Genomic DNA, 14,235 nt, shown 5'->3' with positions numbered 1-14,235 from the left:
GCGTGAGGGATGGTGATGAGAACTGTCAGAAAGCAATAAATAATTGTGATGAGGAGAGTGTTATTCGAGAAAGGAGTGGTGTAGCTGTACGAGATACTGTACATATATGTGTGTGTGTGGGGGGGGGGGTGCTTGGGGGATAAATACAGTGATGAAGAGTGAGCGAGAGGAGGGGGAGGAGCAGAGAGATGAATCCTTTCTGTAATCCTCTAGACACACGCTCGGTCTGGCTGCCTACTAGCTCTGAGAGAGAGAGAGGGAGAGTCAGGTGGAGGATGAAAACAGAGTAACCAAGTGAGAAGGACAAAAAGATGAGGTGAGGAAAAGAAAAGAGCAGCCTCTTGAGACAGAGAGCGAGAGAGAGGCAGTGAGGTTGGCAGAGGAGAGGAGAAACCATCAAAAGACTCGCACGACTTCAAGTGGAGGGAGCAGAAGCAGTGGAGACAGTGGTGGAGGGAGCAGGAGCGGAGGAGACTGTGGCGGAGGGAGCAGGAGTTGTGATGCTTCTCTCGAGCGCTGCCTAAACTACAACCAGCAGAGAGGGAGGGACTTACTCAAGCTTGGATGAGAGGAGAAGAAAATGAAGAGGATGGGCGAGATAGGCATATCTCGTTTAATTCAGGCTCACACGTGCGTATTGACATGACCCCGGTTTGGTGTGACAAGCTGCTCTTAATGAGTGTGAGGAGGCAGAGTGTCCATGTTTGGGAGATGAATGCACGCTGGCACTAATTGTGGCTGCTTCTTGAAAGTCATCAGGAGACGCGCACTGTTCTGAGTGTGTGCGTGTGCGACTGGACGCACACGGTTGCACTCCCAGGAAAGTGTGAAGAGCCTTGTGGGCAGCAGGTAAGGATGGATACGCACGCGCACGGATGCACAATTTTGATTAGAGAACATTCTCAGTCCAAGTGTTTCATTGAAAATCATATCTGATGTTTTGTGAATGGGTTTCTCTGTTTTTTCAGATTCACAACACCACCTTAAGCTCAGTTTCGCCTTCACCCTCAAGTGGACCTCGAACACCAACACCGCTGTCTTATCGAAAGGTCGTGGGGGGTCAGCCTTATCGTCCATTTCCCCGGTGGATGCCTCCAAACTGCAGCCATGGGAGAATGGACCATCCTGGAGCGCCTCTTGGAGGCCGCCGTGCAGCAGCACTCTACTATGATAGGAAGGTGAGTCTTTGCACAAATTAATATATGCACATTAAGAACAAGTCACTTCATGCGTTCATTGCGAGCATACTTGTTGCATGTCCTGAGCAGGAATCCAGTCCTGCTTCTTGTTAAGTGATTTCTGGTCCAGAGGGGCTGTTGGCAGAGCCAGGGGCGCTTTAGCTTCTTTAATCCTCCTGAGTGACATGATGGAAGATTTAGGCAAACAGGAGAGACACTATTAGCCCACGCAGAGGCTTTGGCTATTGCTGCTAGCTGGGCAGTGCGAGGACATCTCGCCTTTAAAGTCCACTGCCTTCATTCACATTCTCCACTGTTGTCATACTCCAATGCCTCTCCTTCTCTAAACACGTCGTCCGCCTTTTCCAGTCACTTGATTATGTCATTCCTAAATATAAATAAAAACGAGTCACTTTAGTAAGGTCATGGCGCTTTATGATTTATATATTCGTCTACATGCCGCGATGTCTTTGTTTTGAAATTATTTATGAGCGCTTAAGCCCCACAGGCACATCAGCTCAGTAGTCAGTATAAAACACTATTTTACAACTAGTCAGGGACTTGGAACATTCCTGACTTTGGGGTTTTCTTGGGACATATTTAAAAAAACATGCAGGTTCACCATGCATTCATTATTAGCATGTATGAATTAGCAGTTTAAATGAATTCCCCCCCATCCCGAAAGTGTACTGACTCACTGTGTTTAGTCCAAATTATTCAGTGAATACGTACGAGGCATTTTATGATGTAAATTATGTGTAAAAAATAAATGTTCTGCTCAGAGTGTAAAATGTTCTTGAGTCAATTCATGAAGCACATAACTTGACTTTACTCATGTAACCTGTGTTAGACATTCCTACCTGTCCCATTCAGTTGATTAAATTCAATGATGTAATGATTTCAGTCATTCACACTCTACGACTAACCTTGGCTTATTTCCAGTTGCGTTTCATTATTTCACTTAGGCATTGAAAGTCAAATATGATCTGTCAGCGGATTGTTTGGTTTTATTTTGCTGCTGTTGTTAGGTCAGGATTTGCTTGCCTTCCTTCACGAGAACTGGAAATCCAACAACTTGTCACACTGCTGTAGGCTCTCTGTGAGACTGATATGGGAAAAGAGAGTGAAAGGAGGTGTTGCTAAGCAGTACGAGCACCAAGTCAAACTGAGAAGAAACTCAAGGAAAGTTGAGACGCAAGAGAGAGGGAGAAGTCGAGCTGACAGGCTGCAGTATGTGTAAAAGACGGCGAGTAGCTGATGGAGAAATAGGCAAGGTTGAGGCAAAGGGAGCGAGGAGCAGTTATTCACAGACACGCAAGCAGACACATGGCTGCTGTCTGCAGGGCGTTGGGAACAAGCCAAGAGGACTGTCTCGTCACGAGATGGTGCTGTGTCGTGACCTCCGCGGGGCGCCCAGGACATCCAGAGGCAAAAATCCTCCCGTTATCTTTTGCGGTTTATTTTTGCTGCCCAGACAGCTGCAATGTTAGTATAGCGAGTGTGTAAGAGTGGAACCTTAAATATTGAATAGTGACATAATAAAATGGGCAATTGGACTTCTGAGGGAACAGAGTTACTGCAATTCCTTCACCTTTGGCTGTCTAGTTTGTAGAGCCATAGTTTTTTTTTTTTTTTGTCCAATAGTATGGTAAAACTGAATAATAATGTATCAGGAATAATTTTCAGAATAGATGAAGAGTTAAGAGAATGAATGAATTGGGTGCCACATTTGTGCCACAATATGACAATGAGTCACTTAATTATTGGTAATAGAACTCCAAATGCCCCAGTCTGCCATTTCTGCCAATCCGTCAGCCAATCACGTTCTACTAGCCACAGTGATACACGCTATATTTAAGGCTTTGCTGGGGATGCGATCAGTGTCAGAGTGTCCGGCAATCATACATGCAAGAGTTCTGCCTTATCACTTTTGCCTATTGCCCGGTGCTGTTGGGGATTCTGCTACAAGGTCAAGGTGTGAGTTTCCCCATTTCTGCTCTCTGCGAATCCATTACTGACCTGATATCTGTGGATTACGGAGCATTGTATCACTTTCGTCCAAGACAACTTCCCTAGCTTCTAAGCCTGACCCTCTCGACTCTGAAGTAAACTGCCTATATCCTGGCTTTGAATTGACCTGTCACAGTTGATCTTAAATTGATTATTAAAATCCTTTCCAACTTTTCCCGTGGTTTGGTGTTTTGCACTTACGCCCTTCACCGCCACCACCAAGGCCCTATATGTTAATAGAGAAGGAATCACTTAACTATTCCAGTATTATATTCAGTGTGGCGTTTCACAATAGGTGGAAACGCTAGGTAAAACCATTTAATCTCATCCATCAGTGCCTTTTTAAAAAAAAAAAAAAAAACGGTCACTTCATAATTCCTAAAATCTATTTCTCTATTTCACTCAATGCATTGGTCGTGCGGAAACATGTTTTGGGCAGGTGGTGTCATGTCACTGTGATCCATGACAATATCACAACAGGCACACACACATTATAATACGAGCTGATAAGGGAAAACTGTGTGTGTATGCGTGTGTGAGACTTCATCAGATTGTGTAAAACGTGTTTCAATGCATTTACTGAAACTAAAATAGGTTTCTGTGCAGGAGTTTCTTCAGAGTGTATTGTGTGTGTGTGTGTGTGTGTGTGTGTGTGTGTGTGTGTGTGTGTGTAAGAGAGCCCTTGTGTATTCACCTGTTACCCATGATTTATTTCTGCCATTATTGGCTGTGGTCCAGGTGTAAATCGACTTCCACGTGACAAACTATGGGACTCTGTACCCGTTGGTACACAGAGTCTTTGAGCATCAGCATTCTCTACCTAACCGCTGTCAACACATTACTCATGATGTATCTGTAGTCTTGCTCCTTCTGGTCTGAGTCTCATTTGTGAGCCACTATTGGTCAATGTGGCAGTACTAAATATACAAATCTGTCCTCCCACTCAACGAATATTGATCTTCAGTAATGGCATAGGGAGTGGAACTTGATAGAAGATGGGACACTTAATAAAATTGTATTTGGGTTTGCCCGTTTGCATTACAAATGTCCTTATGGGTCACTGCAAATGGAATGCTAAATGAATAATTAACGTTTTAAGAAGCTCAAGGAAGTTTAAGTCATCAGTGCTTTACAGAGCAGGTATTACCTGTATTAACGTTCTTATTCTGTGCTATCATGACGTGTGATTTTGTTAATTAATAGTATTAGTATAATAAGGTATCACCTTCACTTTCCAATATTAGATCAGATATACTTATACTAACAATAAACTTTGTTACAATTTGGTTTAATGAGCAACAACCACAAATCCTCACTTACTGTATTTCTACCAGGTTTGTTTTTGGGAGTGTGTTATGAGACTAACTTTATTTTTTCTTTTCTTGCATGCATGTCTGTGCAATTTTATGCATGCACATGGAACTTCACAAATGAAGTGAGGTTCCGGTTGCTGCAATAAAGACAAGTTCAAACATATTAAATTATCAAACATTTCTTTTTTCATTTTGCAGTACATTACTGCTGATTAAATTCACTTATAGGACATAATTTATTTTACAATAATAATATTCATAATTAAAAAAAAACATGGAGGACAAGCGTAACTTCCCGTGTTTGACCGATGATTTGAGCTTTGTGGTCTTATATACTGTATCTTTTCCTTTTACATAATTCTTGTATTCGAGCCACTATACTCATGAAGTACGATAATGCCTCAATGATCCCCTACAATAAAAATAAAAATAGGAATATCTAGTCACTGATGGTGTTGTGGTACACTCGCCTGACTTTGATGCGGGTAGCGTGGGTTCAGTTCCCACTCAGTGGCGGTGTGAATGTGAGTGCGAATGGTTGTCCGTGTCTATATGTGCCCTGCGACTGACTGGCGACCATTTCAGGGTGTAGTCCGCCTTTCACCCTGAAGTCAGCTGGGATAGGGCCCACGACTCTGAACAGGATAACAGGTGTTGAGAATGGCTGGATGGAATATCTAACTTTGTCAACAATCAGCAGTGGCCAAATGAGTGTTCTCAGAGAAAAAGTGGTGGAATTGTTTTTAAGCAAACTTGTGTGGGTGTTTGCTTGCAAATTGGGCATTATACTTTAATTAGGGCCTATATTTGTTTAAAACAGAAATTTATGATGTCATTAATCCCCATACCATATTACTGTCGATGATTTAAACCAAGGGCTAGAGGCTAGGACTAAAGTATGAAGTATAAATACATTTTGCCTGGGACAATTTTGAAGTCCTCCGTGATTTTTAGGAGATAGCATTTGATAAATTTAAATATGAAGCAGGAGGTAGAAGACATGAAAAAGAGACTCTGACGACAAATATCTGTTTGTGTCTTTTTTGGTACACTTCTGTGCAGGTGATCAAGAGCGTGTCTGTTGTTTCTTACATAAGATTCTTTTTTTAATCAGGACATAGACTGACCCCCACTGCATGCTGCGTGTCTGCATGACTGAATCAAATGGGCTTTGTCACTCAGGTATAATCGTCCATCGAGGAAAGCATGCATATACTCATGTGTGCGTGTTTGTGCCACATGTCCTCTTTCAGCAGTGCTGTGCCACACCGAACTAAGACTAATATTAATCAGTGAGTGGTATTTACACGCGCCTCTGTGTGTGTTTGTTGACCGGCACAGCTCTGTCGTCACATGACCTTTAGATCATTACGTGCTTTTGTTTTGCAAATCCCTCTGAAGCACTCACCCCCCCATTTAAGGTGATTGATGATTATGTTTGTATGACAGGAAGCTGATCTGGCGAATGTGTGGAGAGAAAAGGGGGGGGGGGAAAGGGACGACACCAGAAATAGGCTGTGCTGTTGGTTTGCTTGTGTCCAATTCCCTTGAGTGATTGTTAAAAAAAAAATGTGACACTTACAGAAGTAATAGACTTCTTTAATAGTAAAAGTAATAGAAATAATAGTCTATATAGTGTTTGTAGGCTATATCGATCGAAAGTAAAAATGTAATGGATAAAGGCAAAAGTGGGCGGTCAAAGTTCACCTTCCAGGAGGAGCTTTCTCCTTTAGGGTGACTCAGCAAAGCTTATTGGTTTAGCATTAGGACCTTGTAGGTCATTGTTCGAGTAATACTCAGATGTTATTTGAAGCTGGGATGTATTAATGCAGGAAAAAAAAAAACTTAGATGTGTGTGTATTTCACAAGGATTTTGAACTAGTTTGTCACATTAAATTGAGTGGTCAATGAGTTACAGTATATGTGGGACTCTACATTTGCTGGACTCTACATTGGACAGTCTACTGAACAATCTAATTAGAAGACAATTTTAGAAACTGTTACCAAGTGCCCAGAGTTCTGGTCCTTCGACCAGCATTCACACTCACACTTGAGGTGCTCTTGAGTAGCGTACATAACTTTCTTAAATGCACTCTGGTGCTGATGAGTAATGTTGTTTGTGATGATTTGCAGCAAAGGAAAAAGAAGTTGCAATGCTTGCAAATAAGTGCTCATGAAAATAAGGGGTCCTAGTCTTACTGGGGGGAAACACAGACATTGCCCACTTTTGAATAACAATGTCAGACAGGTATTAATTTAACAATACAATTTATTATTGTAATAGCAGTCTTTAGTGGTGTGAATGGCATTGTTTTATACTCAGTGTTTCTAATAGTTTGTCCTTCTCATGTAGCTAAATGAGGCACTATGAGGCATAAAAGGCGCAAGTTTGGTTTCTGAAGTGTGCAGCCAGCCCTTCATCCATCCATCCGCTACTTTCTTGATTGTTGTCGCTTCGAGTGATATTTGGGGAAAGATCTTTGATGACTGCAAGGGCACATTTGACATCAAGATGAAGAATCACCTGTCAGCATCTTCAGTGGGCTATCTGTAAATCCCTATTTGAACACGACACCATGAAAAACAATTCAAGCTGTCTTCTTTAAGGATGAAATGAGGCATTTCATGATTTAACAGGTTGACTATTTACCAGCTTGTGTTTCACTAAGAGGCCAACATACCAACAAAATGGGGTTTTATTGGACTTGGTGGAGATTTGCACTCTGCAGCAGCCTGTATGTATGGTCATTATTGCATTTCTAAATCTAATCTTATGCTGGCCTCTGAGTTTTGCACAGTATATACATTTTTGTGTGTTGATAATTATAAGATCTTTATTTTAAGTTTGTGCAAATGCTAAAAGTTTCTTAATATATATTTTCTTATCTAATATATTTTTTCTGGTATACAATTTCCCTTAAATTACTATAGATATGACAAAATGTAATTGAAGTGAATAAATACAAATGTTCGATGCACCAATGCTCAAAATGCATTTACAGTGTATTTTATTGCTTATTAGACTGCAGGCTCCCATGAAATCTTTCAAATTTCTGTTAGCAGAGCAGACACCAAATCTGCGATAACCTTGATGAATCGGAAACAACCGCAGATTTATGTCCATGTGGAAAGCACATCCAGAGCCACAACAGTGATTATATATTGTAGCTGCTGCTGACATGAGACACCCCCCCCCCCCCCCACCCCACCCCATCCCCCAGAAGCAATACATGAAACACAGGAATGATGATAGTTAACCAGTAATATGACGTGTAGCGCAACTAGATTAACAGTGGTGTTCATGCGCTGTATATATTTAGTTCGTCTTAATATTTAATGCCACAGAGCACACATCGTCCTCGTTTTCTGAATTTATTGTAAGCAATAGCAAAAACCATGCAGTCACCTGGCATTTCAGTAGGAACATTTTACTGAGATCATGAATTCCAAAGCCTTTATAAAGATAATGATGCCAAATTTATTTGACAACATCCTAGAGCTCAATATGGGCACCGTTGTAATTGTTTGCAGGGCAGAACATCATACTGACAGGCATTTCTAGATTTTGAATACCACATTTAGCTATATGAAAGAAGCAAAATACACCATGCAGTATTGAAAAAACTCAATATGATGCAATGCAGTTCTACACCACTGTAAACAACAACCACAATAATAAATTGATTGTTAATACTGATCCTTTTTTTTTTTTTTATATGTACAGGTGCATCTCAATAAATAAGAATATAGAGGAACTTGATTTCCATGTAGTTCAATGTACAGTATGCCTGTGTAAGGTTTGTAAAGCTTAACTTGTCATTCTACTGTATGCTTGTATGCCAAGCTGCAGCTGTTGTATAACGGCGCCTGTGCACATCTTCGTACATCGGTCAAACATTTGTTCAAATTCCCAACGCTGCCCCATTATAGTTCTACCTCGCCTTGATTTACAGTATTTTGCTTAACCTCACTCTGCTCAACTCCCATCATTAGCGGCATCTTCCCACTGGGGCCTCTAATGAACAAAGATTTATTTAGGCTATTAGAACACCAAACACATTGTCGTGTGCGTGTGTGTGTGTGTGTGTGTGTGTGTGTGTGTGTGAGTGTGAGACCACTTCCTCTAGGGCCGTGTCATCTTCTCCGCAGTGTGATTGACTGAACATGAATAAAAAATCCAGAGTAGGCCCTGAACACCTTACACCCTGCTAAAACACACACCATCTCGGCCAGGACCAGCATACTGAAACGAGTCATCTGATTCACTGCACCCTCCCTTCTCTCTCTCTCGCTCTTTTTTTTTCTCTCTTTCTCTCTTTCTTTCTCTCTGTCTCACACACACACACAAACAACCACATGGCCATCCAAATATATAAGTGTTGTTGTCGTGCACGTAAGCAAACTAACAGCGTGCTTACTATATTTGCTCATTACTTGGGGGCAAAACAGACAGACATGCTCTGACTGTCTGTCTCTCTGTTTCTCTGTCTGCCCGTCTCTCTCACTCTCTCTCTCACACTCTGTCTCTCTCTCTCACACACACACGCACACACAAAATCCCATTTGCTTGCTCTTCAATTAAGTAGCGAATTTGCAGGAGTGTGTTTGACTCCAGGCAATATGTTACATTAACACTCCCAGCCAATTATGGGGAGCTTTTTGGTGGGCGCTGCTATGATGAGACAAATATGTTTTGGTTTTCATAAATTTAGGTTTAACAGCAAAACTTGGATACCTTTTTAATTGGACATCCTGTCTGGCTGTCAGGCACAGTAGGTGTCACTGTAATCCATAAGTGTGAGCCAATCAGAATCCTAAAGAAAATATCTTTTTGAAAAAGGCACAGAGCAAGATATGACAAATTGTAGATATGGTAGGATACAATCATGTGTAGCGAAATAATTCTAAATATCACACTTTAGAAGGTTTGCGGGAAACGTTTAAGAAAAGTAAATACATTTTACTTCTGTGACATATCACAAACACTTTTGCATCACAACACACCCCTCACACAATCACCCCTTTACTTCACATGTTCTGATCTACTGTATACGTACATTGTAGTTCGATTCCTGCTCCTTGTACGCTAGCGTTTACATTCACATTCAGTAAGTAAGGGTGAATTAATAATAAAATGAGATGTCATGGTGATGCCAAAATGGACCATACAGTAAGTGCTAGTGGTAGATGAAGATCCAGTATTTGCTTTTGGGATGAATGTGTGTGTCATGGAGGCTCCCTGCATGTGCCAGAGCGGCTGATTTGGGTTGTAGCTTGGCACGGGAGATCCACAGTGGGTGGGGAGTTGGCATGAACGTGACACTCTTGACTCGGGATTGTCCAAAACCCAGTTTTAATCTGGATTACGCCCATCATTTCTCTCTATCTGTGTTTCCCTCCATCGACTCCCTCCGCATGCTTGCCTCCCAGGCTTTTGCTCTCTTCCTCTTTCCTGCTGCTCTTTCTCCTGCTCCTGCTTCTATCTCGACCTTACATGCAAAACGCTAAACCAAGAACCCACTGGCTGTCATGTTTCCATAGTGACGCATCATTTCACTTGTGCTTATCACGTGTGCCATTGATCTCCTGTGAATGAGCCCTCGGAAGTAGATTTTAGCAAGTCTATTTTGGGTGTCTATGTTTCTATTTTTATCACTACTTGATCCCCTAATCTGTTTCCAAGGTAACTGCAACAGTTTTTATCTTCACAGAGACCCGGTGTACAGTGTTACTAAATGTTCCTCAGAACAAAGCCTTTCACTATTAATCTGCCATCCATTCATCATTACACCAACCTCAGTTTATAGCCATTAGATAACTCATGTAAAACATTCTCCAAATAGCTCATTTCATTTTGCTGATACCGACACTGGTGGTATTTTCAGTGTTTAACTAAACTATCGATGTGAATGTGGCACATTCATATTACTCACAGTATTTGTCTGGATATGACACAGAAATAGAGATGTCCTTCATACAGTTATACATTAAATACGTAGCTGCAAACAGATAATGGGAATACAAACCCCAATTCCATTAAAGTTGGGACGTTGTGTAAAATGTAAATCAAAAGCAGTACAGTGATTTGCAAATCCTTTTCAACCTGCAGCATATTCAAGTGAAATCACTACCAAGACAATATCTTGTCTTTGACTTTAATGTTCAAACTGACAAACTTGCAAATATTCACTCATTTTGAATTTGTTGCCTGCAACACATTCCAAAATAGGTGGGACAGGGAAATGTTTACCACTGTGTTACATCACCTTTCCTTTTAAAACCACTCAATAAGCGTTTGGGAACTGATGACACTAATTGTTGAAGCTTTGTAGATGGAATTATTTCTCATTCTTGCAAAAAGATGTACACTTTTAGTGTTATATATTGTTGTATTTTCCATAATGCGCCACAAATTTTCAATGGGAGACAGGTCTGGACTGCTGGGAGTCAAGTCTAGCGCTTACACTCTCTTACTACGAAGTGAAATAAGCAGGGACGTCCCTGAAAAAGACGTTGCTTGGATGGCAGCATATATTGCTCCAAAACGTTTATGTAACTTTTAGCATTAATGGTGCCTTCACAGATGTGCAAGTTACCCATGCCATGGGCATTAATACACCCCCATACCGTCATAGATGCTGGATTTTGAACTTTGCACTGATAACAATCTGAAGGATATATGATCGATATTATCGACCGTAGATGATAAAAGCCCTACATTCCTTTGAATTGTGCATTGAGAAATTCTTAAACTGTTGGACTATTTCCTCACGCAGTTGCTCACAAAGTGGTGAACCTTGCTCCATCCTTGGTTGTGAACAACTGAACCTTTCAAGGATGCTCCTTTTACACCCAATCACGGCACTCACCTGTTACTAATTAACCTAGAATGTTCAAACAGGTGTTTTTTGAACATTCCTCAACTTTCCCAGTCTTTTGTTGCCCTTGTCCCAGTTTTTTTGGGAATGTGTTACAGGCATTAAATTCAAAATGAGAGAATATTTGCAAAAAGCAATACCGTTCATGAGTTTCAGCATGAAATACTTTGTAGTGTATTCAATTGAATGGAGGTTGAAAAGGATTTGCAAATCATTGGATTCTGTTTTGTTCTTTAAATTTTTACACAACATTCCAACTTGGATTGTTTGTAGAGGGGTTTGTTTGACAAGTTTGTAGAGTCAAATATATCATGATCAACAGCATTATGAGCTGTCATATCCACTGTGAAATTGGTAAAATTTTGTAATTTTTTTAAATGAGAATCCTGTAATTCAAGTAACAACCTTCCAAAACAAACAGTTAAATATACAGTACCTTATTTAGGACATCATATCTTGGGGAGTACACTGGAATGGTCGCCACTCTGGGCTCTATTAAATGAGCCCTATGAAATTTAGTTAGTCATGGATTTTATAGGATACAACAAATTGGATGGCGCCCAAGTATACATTTTATGTAATGTGTAAATGTGGTAATTTTCTGTCATTTGAATTATGGCTGGGTGATATAGCTTTCAATTTGTATCACGGTATAAATGTAATCCCTTCACGATAACGGTATCGTGACGTACATGAATTGTATAGGTTGTAATGGAAGCATTTCTGAATAGGTTAAATCAGTGGTGTCCAAACTTTGACACGGGGGCAATTTGCAGCCTACCATAAATTTTTCAACGGCTCGTGGCATATATTAAAAATGACATTTCACATGGCCCGTAATGCCTGTAAAAAAAACGGGTGGAATTGGGCAGCGTGAGAAGTGTGAAAGCCACATCCCTTGAGTGGGGGGGATGTGGTTGATGGGGACTACCACTATTAATAATAAATAGGTTTTCTATACTGTAGAGCTTTTCTACATAAGCAATGATGTATGGGGAGATATTTGTCTCAAAATGATTTACACAAATATATCCGTGATTGACACGTTTTTCAGTTCCACAATTACCGTATATCTGCGATTTACGTGTTTTTCAGATCCACAAATACATCCACGATTTACACGTATTTCAGTATTGCGTCCAAAATAATAAATATACAGTAACGGTGGCCGACTGGTTAGAGCGTCAGCCTCACAGTTCTGAGGACCCGGGTTCAATCCCCGGCCCCGCCTGTGTGGAGTTTGCATCTTCTCCCCATGCCTGCGTGGGTTTTCTCTGGGCACTCCGGTTTCCTCCCACATCCCAAAAACATGCATTAATTGAAGACTCTAAATTGCCCGTAGGTGTGAGTGTGAATGGTTGTTTGTTTGTTTGTGCCCTGCGATTGGCTGTCAACCAGTTCTGGGTGTACCCCGCCTCCTGCCCGATGATAGCTGGGATAGGCCCCAGCACGCCCGCGGACCCTAGTGAGGAGAAGCGGCTCAGAAAATGGATGGATGGATGATGTCAACTGAGCAAATGAGATTATTTGGAGCAACCTGATAGAAACCTCATTTGAATTAATGTTACCAGTATTATACCTGAATGAGTTCATTTCTGCCTGATGAATGTAACTGGGAACGCGCTCATTCTGGCGTCAAAGAACGGTTTTCGAGCGAAAGTAAATTTTCATTTAAAAATGGCAGGTTTTGTTAGGGACTTCTAGGAAAAACCTGTCCAAACACACTATGTACTACTATCCTTCATATGTCGGCGGATAAACGCTGTATTTGACAACCGATTCAGTGCGGCCACGGCCGCCATTCATGGCAGTCGCAGCTGCGTGAGAAAGCGAGGTGCGTTCAGGGACGCTGCGTAAATGGGAGCTAATGTGTTTTTTGGCTTGTTTTGTAATGCAGTACATCATTGTAAAAATGGATTACTAGAAGAATGATTACTTGTATCAGAATGCTTGAGTTAAAACACTGTAGGCAACTCGGGCACACAGGCTGCCATGAATGGCGTTTGCAAAATATGGCGTTCATCCCCGACATATGAAGGCTCGTATATAATATATGAAGACGAGATTGTCCTGGAAGTCCCGAGCAAAACCTGCCGCTCTTGAATGAAAATGAACGAATATTGCTCACGAACGCCAGATTGAGCGTGTTCTCAGTAACATTCCTCAGGCAGAAATTAACTAAGTTCAGTTCACCCAAATATAAACTAGTTAATGAACGTTCGCTCATTGAACTCATTCATGTACAACACTGCTTGTGTGCACATGTACAGGTAAATGAAGAGGTGTCCTTACCTTGTAACAGATATATATTCATTCTCTTTCACGCAAATATGCTGCATTCCTCTCGGGATTTGGTGTAATTGTGCCTGTGTGCGTTTGCGTGCCTACACATGCCGGTTAGGAAGGTGGCCATGCAGTTATGCACGTCTGTCAGCAGGAGAGAGTGCCCCCACCTCACTCCTTCCATCACTGGCCTCAAGCCCCGGAACATCCCTGTGGGTTTATGAGTGTGTGTGTATGTGTGTTTGCGTGACCATAGCTCGAAGCCAGATGACCTGCTGTGAACTATGAGCTATTGATAAACCACCCCAAAGGAATATACTGGAGTGTCTGAGAGAAGCTACGATGAGAGTCCATATTTGACGTGACTGGATGAGATGTATTGCTATTTTGTGTTTGAATGATGACCACCTGCATTCATTCAGGGGCTTAAATAAATTCATTTAAATGACAGTGCAGTGTATATTTGTTTGGATAAAAACACAATTAATTTAGGAGAAAAGAAGAAGCTGGAAGCGACGCCTGTGTTACTTCCGGTTTAGCGTGATTTTACATTTAAACGTTAGAATCAAATTA

At 41.2% G+C, this 14,235-nt stretch overlaps 1 protein-coding gene across 1 annotated transcript in view; it reads left to right on the top strand.

Annotated features, from left to right (window-relative positions):
* Nucleotides 1–200: 200 nt before the first annotated feature.
* The window catches only part of LOC133405012 (gap junction delta-2 protein), a 38,560-nt gene continuing 24,525 nt past the window's right edge, over nucleotides 201–14,235 (top strand). Inside the window, exons 1-2 of the mRNA XM_061681619.1 lie at nucleotides 201–849; nucleotides 969–1,178. Of these exons, the coding sequence (XP_061537603.1) occupies nucleotides 1,108–1,178 (71 nt within the window). The 5' untranslated portion in view covers nucleotides 201–849; nucleotides 969–1,107. The remainder of the gene's footprint in view (nucleotides 850–968; nucleotides 1,179–14,235) is intronic.

This window comes from Phycodurus eques, chromosome 7 (assembly GCF_024500275.1).
Source record: "Phycodurus eques isolate BA_2022a chromosome 7, UOR_Pequ_1.1, whole genome shotgun sequence".
In the NCBI taxonomy this organism is placed as follows: Eukaryota; Metazoa; Chordata; class Actinopteri; order Syngnathiformes; family Syngnathidae; genus Phycodurus; species Phycodurus eques.
This window is presented reverse-complemented; position numbering and strand designations above follow the sequence as displayed.